Source organism: Gallinula chloropus, assembly GCF_964237585.1.
Source record: "Gallinula chloropus genome assembly, chromosome: 11".
Taxonomy (NCBI): Eukaryota; Metazoa; Chordata; class Aves; order Gruiformes; family Rallidae; genus Gallinula; species Gallinula chloropus.
Window position 1 is genome coordinate 962,907 of NC_140096.1, and position 23,781 is coordinate 986,687.

At 49.5% G+C, this 23,781-nt stretch overlaps 1 protein-coding gene across 1 annotated transcript in view; it reads right to left on the reverse strand.

Annotated features, from left to right (window-relative positions):
* GPC3 (glypican 3) overlaps window positions 1-23,781 on the reverse strand; it is a gene marked incomplete at its 5' end in the record, with an annotated part of 139,845 nt that overhangs the window by 110,801 nt on the left and 5,263 nt on the right. Inside the window, one exon of the mRNA XM_084268964.1 lies at window positions 19,876-20,037. Coding sequence (XP_084125090.1) covers window positions 19,876-20,037 — 162 coding nt within the window. The remainder of the gene's footprint in view (window positions 1-19,875; window positions 20,038-23,781) is intronic.

Consider the following 23,781-nt stretch of genomic DNA (forward strand, 5'->3'; position numbering starts at 1 on the left):
TCTGTTTCCCCTCCTTCCTGGCAGAAGGAATGGGAAGAGGTGAGCAAGCACCACTAACATTCTAACTGGAACTCAAAAATGTGAAGATTATTTATTTTACTGAAAGATCAGATCTTACCAGGACCCTGGTTACCCCCCTTCACATCCCAGTGAAAGCTTACCTGAGGACCACAGAAGAGGTGGTCACACTGGAAGAGTCCTACCACAGCACAGAGTTTTTGACAAGCTTTTAAACTTACGAGATTTTTCACTTACTATTTCACTGGGTTGCAAAAGGGACCCAGTCTTGTCAAGGAGAGACCAGCCACAGCAGAGAGAAATGCTTGTGCAGATGCATTGGAGTGACAGTGCAAGAGTGCAAGTCACTCAGCCTGAACTTCAGGGCAGTGTAAGAGAAGGGGAAAGGGACTCCAAAGTTCTGGATTAAAGATATTCAGAGAGGAGAAAAAGTAATCTCAAAGCACAGTTTTCTTGTTACGTTTAGGACTTTAAAGTGAACCTAGCAGTGTTCTCACATCACAGAAGCAGCAGCATTGCTGACCCCCATGCATGCCAGCAGATCCCCTGCTGCAGCAGCCCCACTAAGTACATCCCTGTCCCATGCCTCTTCAGGTCCCCTCTTGAACTGCCAGTTTTGCCACATGCAGCCCTCTAATATTCTGCTGTTCTTGTACAAAGCTACATGCTCCCCTTGAAACCCACACCAGTGTCCTGGGACCTGCTCTGACTGAAAGGAAACAACAGTCAAAGGGATAACGTTTCTGTGCAACCCTGACTGGGGAGGTATCATGTCACCCCCACTCACTTCCAGAAGGTATCATGCAGTGAAACAAGGGAAAGCAAGACACATGCACACAGCTCAGCCCTTCCCATGGAAACCCTTCATCAGATGCCCTGAGGAAAACCCCACCTCTGTTCATGAGCCAGGTACCCAAGTGAGGGCAGCTCCACAGACCTCACCATCACGTTCTCTGCAGCACAACAGCTTGGCTTCTTGAAGAGTGGAGGCTCTGACATTTCGGTTTTTGCTGAAACAGATGTTTTCAGCTAACTGGCATTTTTCTGTCCAGCTCTCAAATTGATTTTCTTCTCTGGATTCTCTACATAGTGCCACTGTTGCTGTGTTACACACTGAAAAGACATCAGAATTAACTCTGGGCAGGACTTCAGCAAGCAGAGGAGGAAGGCCAAAGGAAGTGATTCTATGTGTGGAAAAGAAGCTGTCTTCTTTCACTGCACTCAGAGAACCACAGCAACTGGAGGACCAGCTCTGAAGTCAAATAAGATGTATGACAACTACAGCAAGGGCCATAAAAACACCAATAAAAAGTAAGTTGCCATAAGGGAAATACCCAGCTCAACACCTCTCTGGCAAGGTAAGGATAATAAACTCACTCCTCACGGGGACACCAGTTTATTTTTTCAGGTGCAACCTAAATACAAAACCAGGGAGATGTGCAGGAGAAGCAGCATCCAAATTAAATTCCATCTGCTATGTAAATTACCTTGCTTGTTGATGGAATTAGCTGTACATTGTCCATCAACATAGCTTCGTTGTTTAAGGTCGGATTAACAGCTAAGGCCAGTGTTCCCCCTTCCCTGGGGGCTGCAGAGTTTCTCCACAAGCCCCTTTCTCAGGCCCTCAGAGAAGCAGTTCCTCCTGCTCCTGTCTTGGCACCTGTCAGAGCCTGTGGTTTATTTTAACTCACAGCAAGGTAAAGAGGTTTTAAATACTCTGGACTAAAACCATCCCAAAAAGATGAAAGTGCTTATAAGCCATTTCCACCTTCTCACCCAGCAGGAGTGGCTGATTTACAAGGCAGCTATTGACACAGAACTGCTACCTCCCTGCACAGGAAAGCAGAAGGGCACTACGTTAAGGAGAGACTCACAATGCAGAATACTCTGCAAAACAGCTTTCTTTTTAACATGGCAGTCAGGAGGGCATGTTCATCACTGACCTGTCAGGGAAAGATGCCCAGCAACCTTTCAGAGCAGCACCCAGAGCTGGGAGCTGCCAAATAAGTGCCCAAAGACCACCCCAAATCTTTCACCCCTGCAGAGCAGTGAGCAGCATCTCCCCACAGCTCCTCTGAGCATCTGTGACCCTGCACTTGTGTCAACACAAACCAGGGTCCCACGCAATGCACCCTTAACAAAGGAAAGCTAATGCTTGCAGTTGGTGTTTATCCAGGCCAGCACAGTTACAGCTCCCAAAGGACGACCCTGGCTTGAAATGGTGAAGTGCCAACAGCTGTGGAGTGCAGGTGGCAAATGCTTCACTCCATTTGGCTGTAACCCTGACCAAAAGGAGTGTAACAAAAAGCTGTCCCATGCACCCAGGGACAGCACTGCAGTGTTCCTCAAAGGAGGAACCAAAATGAAAGGGAAAGGAAGTATCAGTGCCTGACCTCACAGCTACCAGTTACATCTGCCCAAGATTCTCCTTCCAGTGCAACAGCAGATGGCATTCCTCCTCCCTTAAGGGAAAGATCCACGCTTTAGGGAACACCACACAAAAATACCATATCAAGGAGGGCAAACTTAGCCTTGTGAGAGACAAGGAGCTGCCTTTCAAGGCAGCATTTTCAAGTTTGAATGATGTAGCACTCTGCTGTACAAGGAAACCTCAGAACTGCCTCCTCTTCGTTACACCATGATACTCACTACTCACACAGCCAGCCTGCAACACAGACATCCCTGTGCCAGTCTGGCTGCTGCCCCAGGGCAGCTGCAAATACACATGAAGTGTCCTGATACAGTGAAACACCAACAGCAGCAGATGGACAGCTGACATCTACCATGCTGCTCACAAACAGCTCCAGTTACAGCTACAGCTCCTACCATGGCTGTAGCTACACTGGGTCTTCCCATCCAGCTGGCCCAAGGGGACACCCCAGACCAACCTTGTCTCCATCCCTGCCTAAGCACCAGCCCCACAGCATCTCTCTCCCAGCACTGAGGCTCCCTAGCAGCCCATTCTGGAGACCCCTGTCCACTCTGCAGTGTTTTGTGCTTTCCAACCTGCTGCTAGGAAGAGGGTTTTGGCAAGCTCAGCCCTACACCTCTGCCACTTGTTTTACTCCCCCCAAAACCACAGTTGGCCATGTGCTGCTCCAAGAGAAACCCCCTCTCAAGCATCTCAGAGCAGCCCTCACACAGCTGGATGTTCCTATGACAGGGCTGCCAGAAGCAGCTGCAAAATCCCCAGTTTTCACATCTTTGGCCATTTGCTCTGTTCCACAGCCAGTTTTGCAGCCCCACATACAGCAACACAGGACAGTCGGGTGCACTGACCCCCCCGTGTTTCCAGCCCCCTCCTGGTGCTACCCAGCTCCTGCTCACTGAGCTGGTCCCTCAATCTGACCAAATCCTCCACTGACACTGGCACTCCAACACCCCTCAGTCTGCTGCACTGCCTGGCTTGTTAAATTGCTATTAAGCAATTAAAACAAGACTCTTCCTACTCCCCAGGCACCACGTCAGAGACGCATTAAACCGCTTCCTAAAATTTTAATTATTTAGCTATTGCAATCATGTTACACAACCCTGATCCTAACTGTTCATTAACCCTGGGTTTAAATAATTAGCAGGCCTCCACAACAGGAGTAAGGTCACATTTGAGCTTGTGAAGTTTGTTCAGCAGCACAAAGGGGGACTCAGTGCCACCCCGTAGCTGCCTATGATGACAGGAGGGCCAGGCGGGTACAAGATGCTTTGCTGTTGGAGATGTGGAGCAGGACTGCACAGCTGGCAGAGCAGTCAGCACAGCTGCAGAAAGACTTCTAGCCCACTGCCAAAGAGCAGCCAGACAGCACCTTAAGTGGTGGTCAGAAGCCAAGGAGGTGCCTCCTCACTGCCTGCAGCACCACACCAGCCCTGTGCTGCACACAGCTGTGGGCCACATCCTCAGCTGGAGGAGGGAGGGAACATCCTACAAAACCAGTGACTGACAGCACACCCACACATCTGCCAGGCAGCAAACACTTCAACCCTGGGGCTGAAGGGACGGAGCTTTTGCTATGAAACCACTCCAGCAGGACACGAAGCAGAGGGTGCAAGGTGCCTGCAAAGCGAGCTGGGTGAGAGCAAGGCCAGTGGTGCACAAGCAGCCATACACTGCCAGTTTCTGCAGCTGCAGTGATTAGCTACAGCTCAGTTGATCTAGTCCAAGCCTCCTTCATGCAGAGGGCCTTCCAGCAGAACTATTGTCATCAGTAAAGCTGCTAGGTGTTCAGTTGTACCATACACACCATTAATACACGTGGTGTCGGCCAGCAGCTACTACAGTCCCTATGACTGTGCCCCACTACAGCCAGTGAACAGCTGCCACCTCCATACAAGAGAGACCACGATAACATTACAGCAGCCAGAGAAAGCAAAGCCTACAGCCCAATTCACCCAGCAGCAAGCACTGAAAACATAAGTCAGATGGCTGAAAAGAGATGAGTCCAACTCTTCCCCTTCACCTCCTACATCCAGACAAGAGACTTGACAAGTAAGGCCCTGGGCAGGAAACCATACCCACACAGCATCTTCTGCATACTTTTAGGCTATTCGCACCACTAAATATGTAGAGATGGACACTTCCACACAGGGTTGGAATACAGTAAAAGAGAATTCAGCCCAGCAGAACAGCCACTGTTATGCTACAGGGGTTTAGAAGCTTATTAAAATCCCAACATAACACATTGCAAGACAGTACCATAATGCATAAAAAATATGATTATGTAGTAAGGACAAGGCAACTGCATTTTGAAGGAGCAGCTGCGACTTCACCTAAAATGTCATTACTAGTAGGAAAACAAACCAACCAAGGACACTTCATTTAACGCCATTAAATATTCCAGAGTATCTGGGTGACACACTGCACTAAGTACCAGACTAGGCTCTTCCCATATAATTCATTTAATAGGCAGCTGAAAACATTTGAAAGACAAAAGGGAGTTTTTATATTCTGATCATTTACATTTTATCTATATTAACGATCAAAAGCATCATAAGCAGTGAAGGAACTGTTGTCAGATATCATTTTAATGACATGCAGCCTTTTAAGTGTATCCAGCATTCCTCATATCATTAGAAGCAGGCAAAAATTTAATAGAATACTAATGGCCAAGACAACCCAGAGTATGCTCACTGTGCTGCTTCTCCATTCACGTTATCAGCTCATGTCCTACCTCCATCTCTTCCTGCAGACCGTTTGAAGCAGTAAAATAGAAATTTGAATGTGCTGGGTGACTACTTAATTCTCCCATGCTCCACTACACCTGAAGTGCTACCAGAAACAGGGGCAAAGCTCCTTCTTTCTATGCCTCAGGTTCTTCCTTCCCATCTTTCTGCACTGTGCTGCTGAGACCACAGCTCTTCACACCTGCTTCTCTGCAGCCCCTTTCCATCCATACTCAGTGGCTGCCACCTGCTTTACACTGGGATTGCAACCCCCAAGAGAAGCAGTGTCAGACACAACAGCATCACTGTCCCTTACAGGGGCTGGGTACAAATAGCTGCATGTTTATAAGTGTATTTATGACATCATCACTGTCATTCAGGCATTGCCCCTAGTCCTGGATTCCAGCAAGGACCTACATCTCCATTCCTTATTCCTGAAGTAAGGCTCATGGATCATCCCGTCTTTTCAAAGGGCAGAAAAAGCCAACGTGAGAAGGCCAGACAGGATCAAGAGCACAGCCCTTTGGTATTTTACCTCCCCCTGTACATTTTACTAAACTAGATCTGAAGCCTTTGAAGCAGCACACACACACACACACACACCCCCCCCCACACACAGCAAACCTGGCTGGTTTTCCTCCACACACTCCCCCAAGCAGCATGTGCTTTGCTGTACTGAGGGTGTCTGTGTATTGAGGGGAGCAGGGGAACAGAGAACACCACCAAACTGCAGAGAAAGTCATAGTCCATTAACCATAATTAAAGAAAAGACTAATTTATGAAGCAGTTAAACTTGGGTGTATAAATTATCTGTGTAAGTGCACAGAAGGTAATGCTTTCTGAAGAGTTTACATCTTTCCCTGATAATCAGCACTTAATTAGACCTTTTTGCCTTAATGCAGATTTACTCTTTAATGTTACTGCTGTCCTGCCACCAGCTCATCCTTGTCCCTCAACGTCAGTGGCTTTGTCCTCTGACACTGCAAAGGGGAAAGTGCCAACACAATTAATTTTTCAGTGAAAGCCAAGTTGTTGTTTTCTCAAAAACATTTTACACTTCAGAAAACGACAGGAATGTCAGAGCCCATAAGCAGAAACAAAATCAGAGCTCTGCTTCCCTATTAATGCTGCATGACCTCCTCAACCACCCCGCTCCGGGAGAGACCGGGCGCCCCACGAAGAACAGAGCAGCCAAGGAGAGGGGGCCAGGCAGATAAAGGAAGTATTTGCCACTGGCAGGTCAGAGAAGCAGAGAAATAGAATCCAGGGAGCACAGAACCAAGTGCCTCTGCCTTGGGAGTGGGACAAAGAGCTGGGTGCTCTTCCGGAGAAGGGGGTGCAAAGCCTGGAGGAGAGCAGGGAGGCAAGACTTCATCTTCAGTCCCCAGTCAGTCTTACATCCCTTCTCCAACACACATCAAGCTGTTCACACTGACTCCTGCAGGTGTGAATAAAGAGGCACAGCCATTCACAGGCTCAGCACAAGAGCGTTCGTTATGAGCACACCAGCCACTCAGTAAACAGAGTTACAAAATACTCATTGCTGAACTAGATTGGTTATGTTCAGGTATCACACAGACTGGGTATGGGAGGAGTAAAACACCAACACAGACCCCTGAGGAGGTCTGCATGGCCACAGCAGGTGTCACTCCTGGTGACACCCTCCTGACATCACAGAGAATAAACTGCCCCCACATTCTGCAGGCAAACTCGCCTTCAGCACAGCTTTGGAGTGCCTTCCAGACCTCCAAATGCACGCTCACACCTCAGAGGAGCACAAGAGCTTTCTGCAGCAGACATTTTGATTAATGATGACAACTGTTGATAGGCAGAGCTGGTAGCCCTGTGTGCTGCAGCCACCCAGCGCTTCTGATCTTCAGACCCTGTTCCTACTCACCTGTAATTTCAAGCTCCAGCCATCTGGACTGCACCTTCTCATGCCTTTTGTCTGCCTCAGGCAGATTTTCATTTCAGCCAAAACAGTTCCACTGCTTCTGAGAACAAGGCAGAGGAGAAAGATTTATCTTTCTCTCTTTTTTTGCCTACAGTGAAAAAGTCCTGCTGACCTTTCCTTTAATTAGCTGAAGCATTTCCCAAGCTTTGGAACAGAACTTCTGACAGGATTTCATGAAAGTCTCTAGAAACATCAGGTTTTTGGACACAGTTTGGGGGTGGGGTTGAGTTGGGTTTTTTTTTTTTGCCATGTCTGCAAAAATGTACCATCTCACATGTGCTTTGAGGGGAGGGGGACAGAAGAAGAGCTGGATGTTTTCTGTTTTCAACTTGAATTTTCCTGCTTTTTAAACAGGAGCACAGGTTTGGGTGTGTTATTGCTCCTGTTTACTAACTTAAAGGCAAAGTCAGAATACTTGGAGGTTGGATGCTGCTCCTCCAGCTCCTTGCCAGCTTCCAAAGCCAAAGGCATGGAGTGCAGAAAGGCAGCATTGACCCAAGAGCCTGTACCCAAACCCAAGACCTACCTCTTATTGCCACACTGCCTTGAACACAGACAAGGGAGGTAATGAGGCTCCTTCTGAATTTTAGCTTTTCAATCCATGGATTAAGCGTGCCAGTACTCAGTGTTGAATATCAAGCAGCATAAAAATATTCACATGCAATTGAAAATTTTGAAGAATTCCCTCCTTAAGTGGTATTTGAAAGCGTTAAGCAGCAGGCATCAAACCAGGGGAAAGAAACGGCTCATTACGGGACATTCATTCAGTGCCCTCTCACAAGGGAAGAAGCTGGTGGAAAAACACACCTGATGCTGTAATTAAAGGTTGTATTCTAACACACTAGACACAAGAAACCAAACAGACTGCAGAGATTGCCTGGTTTGTTCATAACCCTCATAAACTTCTCACCCTCAGTAACACTCTCCTGATGGGGTTTTCTGAACACAATTTCACGACCTGGCTGTTGTGAGAGGCAAATCCAGGAGAATCAATGTGCATCTGAAGAGGTTACTTTGCCCCAGCTCTGTATCTTCAAGACATATTTCAGGATCAAATATTTACTTACCAGTGAGTCTAATTATTTTTCATGCCTGTGTCACAGCAGAGCATCGCCAGCCAGAGAAATAAGTGGCTTTCAACCTCTCCCCAGTTCAAAGACTGCCTTCTCATTTGATGTGAAGCATTTGCTTTTAACACTACTAATGCAGTGCACTTTACAGCACATCTTCAAGGTAAAAATCTAAGCAGCCTGGTACCAAAGAAATAGCATTATACTGTCCATTAGTTCGAGAAGCAGATTCTGAGCCACATCCCTCAGAAAATGAACCATTTCCCCAAATGTCAAATGCACTGCTTATTCTTTGCTGGTAGCAAAGTGTGGCTTACAGGGTTACTAATATCATTCCCAGGCCGTTATCTAAACAAACAGCCTACCAACAAAGCAAGAGAGGGGAGAAGGCAGCTTAGCACCTCCAGCTTTAAAGCTGCTGCAAATTCCAACACACAAGTGCCACCTCTCAGCAAACACGGATGAGAAGAGCTACTCCACATGGAAACACACATTTCATCTGTCTTTGGGAAGCACACAGCTCATTCCCAAGGACAAGGCAGGCTACATCAGCGTGAGGGCTCTTCAGGGCAGACCTTCCCCTGCTTTTCAAGACTACCCATTTAAACACAGGCACTTCATTCATTACATCACAACCCTGCATCACACCACTTGCAACAAGCTCACAACCTCCTGGGAACTGCAATGCCTGCCTTCCCCTGCACACCAGCTGACAGACAATGGATGCCTCTCAGCACCATCTGAGGTGCCAGCCCCATGGGGAGCTGCCACAGGAACTCAGCACAGCTGGGCAGATGTGAACCTACAGCAAGCCAGCAGCTGTGATATGCACCAAACAGCTGCAAAGCCCTGCCATGTCTGCCCTCCAGCACATCTTAGAATCGTTAAGGTTGGAAAAGCCCTCCAAGATTATCTAGTCCAACCAGCCACTTATACTTCTTAGTAAACCACGTCCCTCAGTACCTCATCCAGCCTTTCCTTAAACACCCCAAGGGACAGTAACTCCACCCCCTCCCCGGGCAACCCATTCTAATGCCTAACCACAGCAGCATCCTACCAGCCCAAAGGCCAGCCACCATCCATCTGATGTCCCCCTGGTTTCTCCAGAGGGTGCAGCCCAGCACACAGCTGACCAAGCAGCCACACCATCTCCCTGCAGCACCACAGGCAGGAGTAACCGTTCCTTCCCCTCATCTTTACCTAAAACCAGGTCACTACCTAACACTGCTATGAGCTCAGGTTAGTCTCATGTATTGCTTGGGTGCATCCACAGACCTGGCTGGGGTGCCCTGCATGCAGGAACCGCATCACACACAGCCCAGTGGCCAAGCATCATCCTCCTCCAACCAACACACACACATTCTCCCAAAGGCAGGAGGACCACCATTCATCACCCTGCCCTCCATAAGCAGCTCAGGAGGAGACCACGACCCAGCACTGGGCTTCTGCAATTCCCTCAGACACATGAAAAAGTGTCTTCTCAACATTTCTTACTGATGCACTAAGCAGCAAGAGCCAGCTCCTCCTTACAGCAAGCATTTCAGTCATAAGAAGTGCTGTGCAAGCGACTCTGCATTCTCCTGGCCATTTTTCTCTTTAGACAAGACTCTTTATTTTTTAAATGTCTTTTCTACACAAGGTGGCTTAGCTGCAGAGCCAGCTGGGTATCCCAGCCCTGACTCTACCCAGCCAAGGGGGACAATACGTTACACCACACCAAAATCCTTCTCAGGCCATCTCCAAGATGTCCATCTAGCTCTAAGTACATCACAATTCCCAAAGGTTTCCCAAGAAGGTCCATCACAGCTGTGTGGCTGGACATCTGAGACTGAGCACTCCCATGACAAACAACAACATCAATAACAACCTTAAAAGCCCCATCCAGAGGGAAACCAAGCACCTACATCAGCCAGCAAGGATTTCTCTGGAACAAACGGCAGTTCTCACCCTGCTGTTGTCTGGGCTGGCACACTCAGCTGGAGGGCCAGGGATACTATTTTCTTCCATTTAAAGAACTGTTTGGAATTTATGAGCCAGTCTTTAAGAACAGTTGATAGCCTCTTACATGGGAGGCTCAAGCAGATTGAGATCATTTTGTAATTAAAAGGCAGAAGCAGCATGTGTGTCATCTCAAGATAATTCCTCCCACATCCAGGACCCAGGGGTCGATACCAATGTTTCATCCCAAAAAATACACCCCAGTTGGCAATAGCACAGAGGCACAGCTGCAGGGTACAGCCAGGGCATCACGTTACTATAGCCAAGCCTGCCACACAGTAAATCACAGCTTTCCAACCCCACACAGCCCAACACAGCTACATGGAAGGGAGACAGCAGAGACTGTACTGCAAGACCCTAAGCAGCAGTGGGGTTCATCACACCCTACCTGCCGGGCTCCAGCCCATCCCTGCCACTGCCACACAACACCCCACTCCCCACCCCACTCTGCTGCAGCATCCAGCCCAGCTGCTGGGAAAAATGGGACATTCAAGGGTGTCCCAGAAGCCACACAAGAGTTTTGGTCAGTCTTTGGGAAGTACCAAAGGTGGTGTTTGTCAACAGGAGACTGCACCTGAGACCCCAGAGACACTCATCCATGCCAAAACTTCCCAGGATCCCAGCAGCTTCTGTAACCAGCTTTACAGAAAGAGGAGCTGCAGTGTGCCTTTAGCAACCTAAAACCAGCAGTTTCTTCCCCATGAGGCCAGCCTCCTCCCTCACACACAGGCCCTCAGGGATTTCTCCCTGTCAGAGCTTTTCCAGCACTGTTGATATCAGGCAAGTTACCTGCTGATGCAAAGAGGCTTCCCCTCACCTCCCAGGGTTACAGCAGACTTGCTGTGGTGGAATTGCATCACAGGTCCATAAACCAGCTACATGGCAAAAACAGGGCTGGAGACTCCTGCAGCAACTCCAAAACTCAGCATATTTTCAACGGAGAGGACATGGGTCCTCTCATGCTGTGCTGAGAGACAGCCACTCTGCAACACTGTGACCCCTCTCAAACACTCAGAGCTCCAAAAGCTGAGAGACCATGTTGATATGAAGACATGACACTAAAACACAGCTTATTTTGTTATGTTTGCAAACTCACCCTTGCTGCCTGAACCCACAAAGCTACCCAGATCCTTCAGAGAAAAGCAGACATCTGCTTGGCAGAGCAGAGAAAGGACCACCACAGGGACATCACCTTTCTGAGGTGCACCAAGCATCCACCAACCACCCATAAAGCAACAGAAGATCCAAAAAGCTGCCAAAACAAAACCTACAGTGGAGAAACAATATCCATGTCACCCAGAGCAACAGCCTCTTAGGATTTTAAGGATAAAGCCCAAAGCTTGAGAGCTGGGCTGTTGGTACCCTCAACATGCCCTGAAGTTACACAGGCCTCCACGTACCAGGCAATCCAAGGAGCACTCCCAGCTGTAGAAAGTTCTCAGCTGCCCTCACTATTTGAGTGGTTTCTCACAGATTAATATACTTTCACAGTAAGATGAAAGATTGTAAATTGCTGAAATTGATTTCACATCAGTGGTGAAGTCAGAGTGAGTAACACACCTGAAGTGACCCAGTCTGCTCGAGGGAACATGAAACCACGGTGTATTGACAGTTTAATTGGCTCAGCAGGAGTTCATTTCCCTCAGATGAAATGCACCATTGGCCATTTTATCCTTGTATCTTATTGCTGCTCTAAAGGGAAAGGAGATGACAATCTAGCAGAGTGTTTTCTTTAGAGACAGTCCCTGCCTTTATTGCTGGGTGCTGTCTTCTTCCCCCATTTCTTCCCCAGCAAATGCAAACCAGCTCTTATTTGCATTGTAACCACTTTGCATTATGTAAATTCCTCTGTTTCTCCTCTCAGGCTGAGAGGGAAGGTGCTGCTGTGCCTCTTTCTGTGCTGGAATTACAGAGGTGGGGGGACTGCAGCAGCACCACGCAGCTCCATAAACACCACGTTCAAGGGTAACAGCATTTATATCATCCTACCCTGAGCCAGGAGGATGTAATTTGACTGCTTTATGGCATTAGGAGGCATTTTAAGAATGTTTAGTACTTGAGCTATCAAAAGATGATAACTCGCCGCTCAAGAGGTAATTACAGCAAACAGCCCACTTGTAGCAGCACGAGACTCAAGGAACAGGAGCTGCCACTGCCCTGTTCCCCGACAGTCACACCCCAGCGGGCGGAGGGTCGGGTTTTGGCAGCCCCGCCGCGGGGACAGAGCTGGGGGAGCTGCAGGAGGCACCACAGGTACCTCAGCAAGGCCACGGTGCTCCCACAGAGACCCTGCCCAGACACCTCCCTGCCCAAAGCATCCGCATCTCCTGCGGAGGCACCACACCAGACACAGGACCTCGCAGGTGACACCCCCCATGCCCCTTGGAAGCAGGGGAGCACCACCCAGAGCTGGCGGGGGGGGGCACAGCCCCCCGGCTGGCGGGGGGGACACACAGCCCCCTGGCTGGCTGGCCCGTGGGTATCCAGGAATCCCTCTTCATGCTCCAAACTGGGGACCCATAAGCCCAGGCACCAAGCACATGCTGAACAGCTGTTGGAGCAGCACACAGGCACCTACAGATTACCCTGTTAGACCTCTGAGCCTCCCTTCACCCATGAGAAGGCATCAGCACTAACTGCAGAGGAACCAGAGAGGTGGGACACAGGGAAGGCATCTCCCCACAGGCAGCTCCCCATGGCTGTACCCTTCAAGCTGCAGAGACCCCAAAAGCAGGGTCTGGGGATCTCTCCTACCACACACACTCCAGATGTGGAAGGGAGCTGCTGCCAGCCCTCTGCCAAGGGCACAGTCTTTGGGTGCCCAACCCAGCAGCCAGTCTTTAGGTACCCAACACAGGGGCTGCCTCCTCACTGAAGTGCAGACGGGAGCCTGGGTGTACATGGCAGAGCTTGAATGGGGATGCAGGGAAACAGCAGCCAAAGCCAACAACCTCCCTCCTGCAAGGAGGGACCCCGAGGTGGCATGCCAAGCTCTCCCATCAGCTGCAAGCAAGGGCCATGCAAAGCTGTACAAGATGCACCATGAACTGGAAGGTAATGGGAGGTGCAGCCTCTTTGGTACTGACTGCAGCAGGGAAGAGGAAGGGATTCCCAGGTGAGGGAAGAGCCCTGTGTCTCAGGCTCAGCACCACCACAAGGCTCCTCCTGGGAGCAGCCCCATCCAGCCCACCCAGAGCACCACATGCTAATGCCACAGTGGCAGTTACAGTCCAGGCAGCAACAGGAAGAAACAAAAGCAAAACTAAACCTCTTTCAAAACCTCCCTACCCAGTGGCATGCACTGTCATGCAATACTTCCAAACCCATGGTTTATGTGGCTCAGGAGGACAGTTTCATGCCCTAACTCCTGCATGATGGATTTTACAATTCGTTAAAGAAACTCATCAATCCTCAGCAGTCATTTTTAATGCCCAGAGCCTCCACAAACTCCTGCATTTTGCTGATCCCCAAATTTCAAATCATTTGAAACTGCTGCTACGATTACAGCTCTGCTCCTAAAGCTAAGCATTATAGCACACTCCAGACTTCCAGCTTCATATGTGAGTGTAATAAACAGATTAACTGTGATTTATGAACAATAAGTTCTTGTTATTTGAAAGGAAACATTACCTCCCTAGACCTATTCTGACAACCAGAGATCTCATTATGCAGACAGCTCTTTCCACCTACCTGCAATCATTGGTTTAGAACATCATGATCAACCTGGGACACACATCACCATCGTTTTCCACTACAAACTTTGTGCATCCAAAGCATCTGGCAGGAACCACTGCCAAAGGCAGAATACCATCCTGAATTGACCCAATGGGAAAATCCTATTTTAAATAAACATTAATTAAAAAAAGTTAAAAACAACCAAAACAAGCAGCTTTCAGAAAGGAGAGCTGCCACTGTGGAGATAGGCGCATCAGAGGGATGCAGTGAGACTTCAGTTAGCAGAGAACTAATTAGGAACAGGAATTATAAGATGATACAGAGATTTACTTGTGGTGCTTATTTACTTGTAAAGTCTGATTAGTGTTTTAATATTCTCTTCCAAAAACGAGCTCACCCCTTTGATTCCACTCTAAAATGTCAGTTGAATCTTCTACAGCCCCACAAGCAAGAGCTCACCTTTTCCCACGCCCTCTTCACAACACCCCCTGCAGCCACTGAGTGACCACCCCACTCACACCATGTTCACCCACTAAGAATCTTTTCTTTGTCACACTTATTCAGTTCACCATTATCTCTTTTCCCTGCACAGAAGAGCTGTGCAAGAAGCCTGGCCAGTGATCCAACCCTGCCTGCTGGTTGAACATCTGAACCCGCCCACACGTGGTGCTGCTGGTGCCCAGGGCACATCTCCCCTCCGCAGGGACTGTTCATCTCCAAGACCTGACCCTTCAGCACCTCTCACCTCCACTGCTTTGCACATTCAGGGCTAGTTCATTCCTCCTCAGGCTGAAGACTTCTCCCACTTGCCTCACATAGCTTGTTCCCTCTTCCCCTCACAGCAGCGACCCGCAGCACGATGTGATGCCAAAGCCCATGTGCTGAGGCTCTGCCCACTGCTGATACCTCAGAGGCCTCTCTGCACGGTCAGACTTCACTGGCTTAAAGACACCAGAGTGTTAAACCCTTCCAGATGATAAGACACAAGCCCTGCTCAGCAGTGCTGATACCAGTAGACCTGTCTCAGCGATTAACGTGTAACAACTCCCCCCACACAGCCCATCTCTTCTCACCTAATTGATGCCACACCTGCCTTGGATTCGCCCCTGCGAGGCGTAATTAATAAAGATTAAAAGTTCTTATATGCTTAAACCTCTTTAACAGAATAAAAGAAACCTCAGCTCTCTCACCTTGACTCTAAAGTAGCAACAGCAGCTCATGAGAAGTGAAAAGGTTTGAAGGATTTGGAGTAAGGAACTCGGAGACACAATCGCTGATCTTTTATCTTCCAGACTTCAAGCAGAATCAAGTTCTTCAAAGAAAACCCAATAAAGCCCAGACATTTTCATCATAACAAAATAAATAATTCAGTCATACTTGAGAGGACTCCGACATTAGGATCAGCTATTTGATATATTTGTGGCTTAGGTGCCTCTAAACTGATTAAAGATAACCTGATAGAAGCTGCAATGTCACAGCCGCCCTCACTCCTGACAGATATAAATGGATAGTGTAAATAACTATAAATAACCAAAATGGCTGTGTTTATGCCTAATGGAAGATTTACAGCCTTCAGAGCCGTCTGTGGGACTAAGAGTTACAGCTCTGCCTTTATCCTACCGCAGCACACCAGGGGAGATGAACCCACGTGCTGCTCGCTCTGCCAGAACTCCTGAGGCCTCGACCCCACAGCAGGGAGAGAGCAGGGTCCTTCCAGGAATAAGAACACCAGGCAGGTTTATCCACATCTATTTATCACACTCTTCCTGGAATCTACTCTGAAACACACCAAAAGCCCCCCAAATCCCCACAGCCCCTGCAAACTCCCCTTTGGTACCCATGAGAGCTCCTTTTGCCTCCCAGCTGCCCTGGAGGTTAAATGCCACTGCCCTCGAGGGGGGATGGATCAGGTCTTAATCCAAGCCTACACACTTTCACCAAGGGGGATTCAACTGCAGCATCCCAGCTAGTTTTCCTGTTCAGGTGATCACAATCCTGCCTTCCCAGCATCACCCAGCTTCCAGCAAAATCTGAGCAGCTCTGCAGCCTGGGGGGACTGTTTGGGAAAGGGGTGGGTGCACACCTTGTGCCCACGTACCCAGCAGGGTGGTTAGGGTCAGAAGCCAGTATATGGTCCGAGTTTTACACCACTGCTACCCTGCTGACTCCAGCAGCCTCTCCAGCACTGCAGGGGGGTGGCAGAGCAGCTGCAGACACACTCCAACAGCCTGGCATTTGCACCACACAGAGAGGCAGCTCCAGGCTCTGGCCAGTGTCACCACGGAAGGGCAACAGGAGACCCTGCTGAGAGCCAGTTTGAGCAATGACTCCAAGTAACAAAAGCGACTCTCCCCAGGAGCACACCACAGGACTCCCACAGGAGCAGCCCCTAGTACTCAGCTCTCCCTGTGCTTTACACTCTGCTGCTTGAGGAATACTATTCCACACAACACAACAGGTGTAGATGCTCCTCTTCCCTTGGAGGGTCCTTCTGCCCATCCCTGTTTTGCAGTCTCCCCACTGCTGGGAAGCGCCTTTGCCCTTGGCGAGGGAGCTGGGCAGAGCATCCCTGGGAAGCTGCACCCGAGCAGCTGCTGAGGCTTTGATGTTCTGTTCTCTGCACTGTGAGGCTGTCAGTGTGTGGGACAAGAAGTGACTGCTCAAAAGTGAGTTCCCAATCACAGGAAGCAGGAGGCAGCAGACTGGTGAGCGTGCACACAACCCAGCCCCACGGATCTGAGCTCTTCAGTGGGGGTAGGAAGAAAACCAAACCAGAAGAGCCAAACAAGAACAACACTAGTATTCTCCTGTTGAAGTTCACCTCTCACAAAGCTGAGATGTTCAGATTTACAGGTAATCCTTAAAAACCAGGTTTGCTGAGTGCTTTTTCTGTTTTAATAGGCAGTGAAGAAAGGAGAATGCAAACTGTGATCAGGGCTCTCGCTGCAAGAGCTCCAGAGCAACACTAAGTATTACTTGCAAAAAGACATATCAGTGAGTTTGAAGGGATGTGGCACAGCCTAGCTTCACAGCATGCTGTGTACCCACCATCAGCCCAGAACGTGAACCAGGAGGTGCACACACAGGCAAACACCAGCACAGATCCAGCGCCTGAGAGCAAGAGAAAACATGCCCCAAAGCAGCTCTAGAGTAAGATTTAACTGCAGTCAAGGCAGCTACGATCCATTTTAACACTGTCAAATGCACCAAGTTTCCAAAGGATTAAACCACTACTGAAATAGTCTTCATAATGTGAAAAAAATTGTCTAAGACAAGAGCAGGAGCTAATTGTGCTATTTGAATTAGGGAAGGGAGGATTTTTTTAGTTGGGATTTGTCCTTCTTAACTTCAATAAAGAAAAAGCCCAAGGGTCTAAAATTAATAATCTAATAAACTTTGCTAAGTGAACATTGTAACAGATAGGGCTGGATGAGGTTCTGTAAATGCCAGACAATTTCCCTTGATCTTTATCAGCAGAGATGCTGCTGAAGCTTCAGCAGGAAGAAATTAAATTTGGTGCAAAATAATCACATCTGGGTGAGATTTTGTTTGTCAAACAAGCAGTCCCTTCAGATGCCAGGCAAGAAAATATATTAACTCTGAAAGGTTCCACGGTTGTGTTTTTGGTATGAGCTGTTAGGATGTGTTTCCATACCAAGGTGTTACTGCACTCTGGAGAGCTGTGCAATCACCCATCCTCAGGGCAGGATGCCCAGCAGACTCTGGGGTCTGACCAGCACACCACACAGAGCTCTCCCCTTGGCAGAGCATCCCTGTGAGCACTGCCACTGCCTTGAGCTATCCCATTCCTACAGTCCCAGTTCCTGAAGCCATGGGGCAGCTGTTGCTTCAGGTAGAGACACCATGCAGGAGCAGGACCTGCAGGAGAGGCTCAGGGACCACGGGGATCCATAACCAGTCACAAATGCCTCTTTCCCTGACCACTCCAGCACCCCCTGCAGCCACACGCAGCCTGCACAGCTCCAGGGACACCCCTGCCACGGGCATCCTACACTCCCCAGCCCTACCAGGGCAGCAGCAAGTCTTCTGACCTGCAGCCTGCTGTCATGGCCCACACCTTAGCAGTGTGGGAGGATGCAAATGGCATGCTGGTGGGGTTTGAGGCATCACACCCCAGCACCAGATCCCTTGGTGGTGCCTTGAGACAGAAGCCTGTCTCCTACCATGAGAGGTGCCAAGGACCAAGAAATCAGACCACCAGATGCTGGGTCAGAGCACAGTTTCTATGGCTGGAATGGTCTCTGGCTCTGCAGCCATCAAAACTCTCTTAAACAAGCAGCAATCAGGAGAGCCACCTAGTAAAAACATGTTCTCCTACAGACTTTGAGGCTAAATTTAAAGATGAAAGTACATGATTTAAAATCTAATGAATTGCCCTTCCCAGTCCAAAACACTTCATACAAGGTAGTTAAAGTGAGCCCCTCAATGGCTCCAGCCAGGCATTCTTCTTCTACTATGGGATTGCAAAAGATCTTTAAAGTCAGTCATGATCTTTTTTTATTAGCAGAAGTGGTCAGGGATTCTTCAAGCCAGTGTCTTTCTTCCCCACCACCAAGAACAGCAATCCATCTGCCCCAAAACCCCTGCAACTGGAAAAGGGCTCTCAGGGCCAGGGTGGAAGTCCCAGTTACAAAAAGGAAGGGGGAATACACCAGAGCAAGGGATTCAGCTCTGCAGAAGATGTGGGGAGTCCAGCACCTGACTGCACTCACAGTGCACAGCCTGCAGCACTGCAGGGCATCACCCCATACATGGTGACAGCTCCAATGGGTACAATGGTTTTCATCAAATGGTAGAGGAGGAGGTGGCAGACACTTTGCATTCCAGACAGGACACATTCAGGATGGTTTCTGAAGTTAGAGGTCACTTCTCCAGTGCCCAGGAAACCCATCTCTGGTTTGTTTCACCCCATTCTGTTTGGCAGAACTGCAACTTAATGGGCACTGTACTAGGAAGCATCAGGAGGGGAAAAAAGATGCTGTTACCACCTCAGAAATTTCATCTTACAGAGAAAAACACCACCACAGACTTCATCAGTCAGCTGCAGAGCAGAACAGAGCTTTGCCAGGATCTCACAGGCTTCAGCAGGCTTTGGGTCTTGCTGTTAGCAGTGCAGGAACAAAACCAGATCAATTACCTTGCAGAATACATCAGCACAAAGGAACAATGCTTGATTGCCTGTGCCTTCTTTTTTAAATATAGGCAAAAAAGCCATTAATGGAACCTCAATGGGAGAGTGCTCAACAAACAAGCAATCATTTCACTGCACATTAACCATGGATGGAATAAGTTTTACTTGCCTAAAGGCCCTAAAAAAGTGACTGCAGATTTATGTGAGACAAACCAGTGTGTGTCCTGAACAGAAAAGTACTTGTTAAAGACCAGTTTTGCTAAAGAGACCTCACATTCTAGTTAGAAAAAGAAGGGAGCTGCCACCACACAGCATGGCATCAGTTCACCAAGCACTCAGACATCCCATGGGGAGCAGCAGGGACCACAGCTGTGAAGGAGGCATCCTGCACCCAGCTTCACGTGGAACAGCCAGCTCTGCTTTGCCATTGATAACAGCAACCAATGCACAGTTTAGGTGCTTGCCAAGCACGACTCTGGGTTCACAGCCCTACCACGTTGCTGCAGCGTGTTTTTGGGACTGGCAGGTCTCACAGGATGCTATTTGCACAGCCTGACCCAGGGGGAAGGGGGTTTTTTCATTTCTTTTTAAATTGCACTTGAAGAGGTTTAGTCTTTAAATTTACATTTGCTGCTTCAGCTACAGGAATATTCAGGCCAAGCCCTGCAGTGCTGCCATATACCAACCCAGGCAGGTGATTTATTGCAAATAAACACCCATTATACACAAACATATGAGAACCAGTGGAAAACAAGCTTACAGCCACCTGCACATCTGACTGTCAGGTGCTGAGGAAGAGGAGCAGAGGTGCCCCCTCCTCCCACTGTGTGCCCAGACCACCCCCCAGTGCTGACCTTGGAAGACAGCAGCGTTTTGGATGATGAGGAACTTCAGCTCCATGCTGGCAGACTGCAGGAGCTGCTCCATGGTCAGGCGGGCTGCTGCCTGGTACTTCTCCTCCATCTTCCTTGAGCAGCACGTGGATCCCTTTGGGATACATACCTGCAGATCAGTCCCTGGAGAGAGAGACACACACATAAGTAGGGTGGAAAACATACTTCAGAAGGTGGATTCCTCAGTGAGGGGGGGAAAAGCCAGCTCCATGCACTGCATCACGGATGTTACAGTTTGGGTGAGTCAATGACACTTCTGGAACATGCCCTGAGCAAGCAGCTCAGGAACAATTTACAACCTTCCCCCAGGAAGGCAGCTGACAAGGCAGAGCCAGGATGCTGAGCAATAGCCCCAGAGAGCTTGCTAGGCACACGTGCCAGCACGCTGCTCTCTTTAGATCCTGCACCCACCGAAGTGCTGGTGCTGAGCAGAGCAAACACAGAGCATCACCCCTCTGTCCCCACCAGCTCCCTGCAAAGGAGCTGCAGGCAGCCAGGAGAGATGGGGATGGAAAGAGGAGCCAGGGTTTGAAGCTGTGGATTTACCCTGAATAGAGCACACAGTCTGTGCTCATCATCTGCATAGGAACTTAAAACAAACAACAAGTGCATTATTTGCCTGTGATCTCCATCCTCATACACCCACAGCAATAACAACAACAGCAGGAGGGCACAACAGTAACAATTTACTTCTTTTTTAGTGCAGATTTCTAAGTTGTAAGTATCTCCTGAGTCCTCCCACCGTTTTCACCATCCCAGCCTTTCTCCAGCCCCACAGGCAAAGCCCAGAGTCCATCATTTCAGCTGTGCCAGTCCCAGAGCAGAGGGACGGGTCCTGAGGCACCAAGCAGGATGGTGCAGACGTGCAACTGCGCAGGCAGCACCTCCAGCTGGTCATCACCAGAATGGTACAAAAGCAAGGGAAGCATCACTTGCTCTGACATCTCAAGCTGCAACTCAAAGCACTGGTCAGTGATGCTGAGCTGCTGCGTTTGACATTCCCAGAGCACTCGCCCCTGGAGGCAGGAGACAGGGTTACCTTTGGCTTTAGGAGAAGTGTTGTTAGCCAAAGGGTCATAAAGAAAGTCTGGGAAATAAAATATTCATCTTTTGAGTTCAGACCCCAGGAAAAGCTGGAAGTAGCAGCAACAAAGAGTCTCAAACAACTTCCAGTAGCCAACTGTGGCCCTGCAAAGGCAAACCAAGCAACAAGCCTGTGGCAGAGCAAGAGCTCTCATGACAAACCACATCTAACCCAATGCTGCTGTTAGAAATGCAGACTGTAAGCAACAGCTCCATTAAAAACAACAATCCAGGGCCAGACAGCAGGGAGAACCTGCCAGCTCCAGTGGCAGCACACCGGGGCAGGAGCCGCTCCCCAGTAGGCTCAGGACCTTCCAGAGCCAGGGTTAGGGAGCAGTCCCCAAGCCAACAACCAACAGCCCAGGCAGGGCTGAAGGCTCCATGCATCCCTCAGCCCTCACCACACCTTCCTGTTTGCTGTGGAGGTCCTCTCCCTTGTCAAAAGCCAGTTCAGTAGTTTCCATCCTTGTTTGGGAAGGATCACGTGTCCTCCCAGGTTCCCCTCTCCCCAAGAGTCTCTTACCACATCTGCTCTCACTAATTACTAGAAAGTGGCAAAAGTCACTTCTGTAAGTGTAGCCTAGAGGAACAGGATTAATATCAGTGTCACTCCAGTTGTGTACCTCCTGAGGAGGACTCATGCACACTGCTGAGGGACAACATAGCCCACAGAGCACAGGGCTGGTGACAGCAGGAGCCCCGGTGTCAGCCCTGCTCCCTCCAGCCCCATCCCTTCTGCTCACACAGCCTGGGAAAAGCACCCATGAAACACCCCATCTGCCCTGTGTGTGGCATGGAAAGGCTCTGACCAGCCCAAGTCCTGCCATCACTGCAAAGCAGCACATGGCAAACGGGGAGAAAGGGGCACAGCCCAAGGTGGGACCAACACCACCACCCCAGCTCCACCCCCACACGCTGCCTCAGTTTCCCCTTCAGCAAAACACGGTGGGCAAAGTCTTCCATCAATCCCTCTGACAAACAGGCAGCACCACTGACACCTGAGGATCGAGTCCCAGCAGTTCAGGGACTAACTCACTCCAGAGGAGCCCAGGGACAGGTTTTTCATGCACTCAAAAAATAGCAGGGGCCATAAAGCTGTGTAACAGCAAGACAGCGTGCTAATGAGAGCAGCAGCTATATAACAGCAAGTTAAAGAGGGGTTTTAAAGTCAAATCCAAGTCAATTCACACCACAAGAAGGCTTAGCATGGTCCCTTTAACACTACAATGCAGCCATAAATTCCTTGTTAATACAAAGCTTATTTCCTCCCACATTTATTATACTCGGACACATTTCAAATTAAAAAAAAAGCCTTCCACAATTAATGGAAATACCAATATAGAAAATCTGAGAGCTGGCAATTAAGAGATCTGTGCAGTGAAAGCCAGGGATAGGAAGCAGCAAGGTCATTTACCCACCTCCTATCCTTCTTTTTAGCAATTAAGCCAATTTCTCCCCTTAAATGGATTTTATTTCTGTGAAGTACAGACAGATGCATGTTGTAGCAGAGCGATCACAGAGGAGGAGGAAAAAGCCTGGGAATTAACTCTGGCGGCTTAAAACAATTTACAGAGCTGGCCAACTAACCCCAGAGACCAGAAACATCACAGTGAATGCAACAGGTCAGTACAGGCAGGAGGGACTCTCACCAGCTACCAGGGACAAGGTCCTTCCTGGCACAGAGCACGGCTCCAGAAGGCCAGGCAACGGTGGCCTGACTCCCATCTGCCTGCTCCTTCCTGTATGAGGCTTTCCCAGATGGTGACCAGCCCCAGAGTCCCATCTGTACGTCAGCAGTCAGGAGAGGGGGTTTTGCTGCCCATGACCCCAGTCCCCAGGAGCCCTTAACGCACCCCACTGGCCCCAGCCACAGCAGACACCGACCTAGGAGGGACAGAGCCTTGTGACCAGCAACGTTTGGGTCAGGGTTTGTGACCTGTGTGCTCGGGTTTTATTCACAGCATTGCTTGGAGGACACTGTCCTGCACTTGTGCTGCAGGAGACCAGGAGACCCTTCACCCCAGGTGCCAGGAGCTGTGCAAGCCACTCGTGCTCCAGAAGCACAGTGGGCACAGACAGGACAGCCTGGAAACACACTGCAAGCCTACGGATCAGGCACCAACATCAGTTCAGTAGTGGTGTGTTTCTGGCTCCATAAATGCCATGGAAAAGGTCCTGTGAGCCATTAAACCCTACCCCCTGCGTCCCAGTCCACCCCCTCCAAGCATTTTATCCAACACAAACGCCTCCAGTGATCGCTGGGCTGGTGGGACAGCAGAGCCCATCCCACTGCCTAATGGCCCTTGCTGCTAACGCTGTTTCTATCACCCAACCTCCACCCCCCCTCTTTTCTTCAAGCCATCACACCTTGCAGTGCCAGCCTCAGCCCTGCCTTTCCCTACAGATCACTACAGATCACCACAATCCCAGGTTTGGAAAGGACCCATCCCACACATTACTCCAACAGTTCCATCACATCACAGCCAGACACTCACCCCAGTACCTGCAAGATCAGTGACAGCAACGTGACACCCAGTGTAGGATCCCTGACCCCCCACTCCCAGGGTGAGGAGCTGGATGTGGCCCCTTCCATAGGCACACAGACACTGCCAGTGCTGTGCCATTTATGCCATCTTGGGGAGCAGCAGTGTAAATGCTCCAGTAGTTCTGCATGTGCCTCTAGCTGAGGGCTCATCCCTGCAGCCGCAGTGACCCCAGCAGCCCCACTCCTCCCCCCTGCCCACACGGGGAAGTTTCTCCTGCAGACCAGGCAGTGGTGAAGTC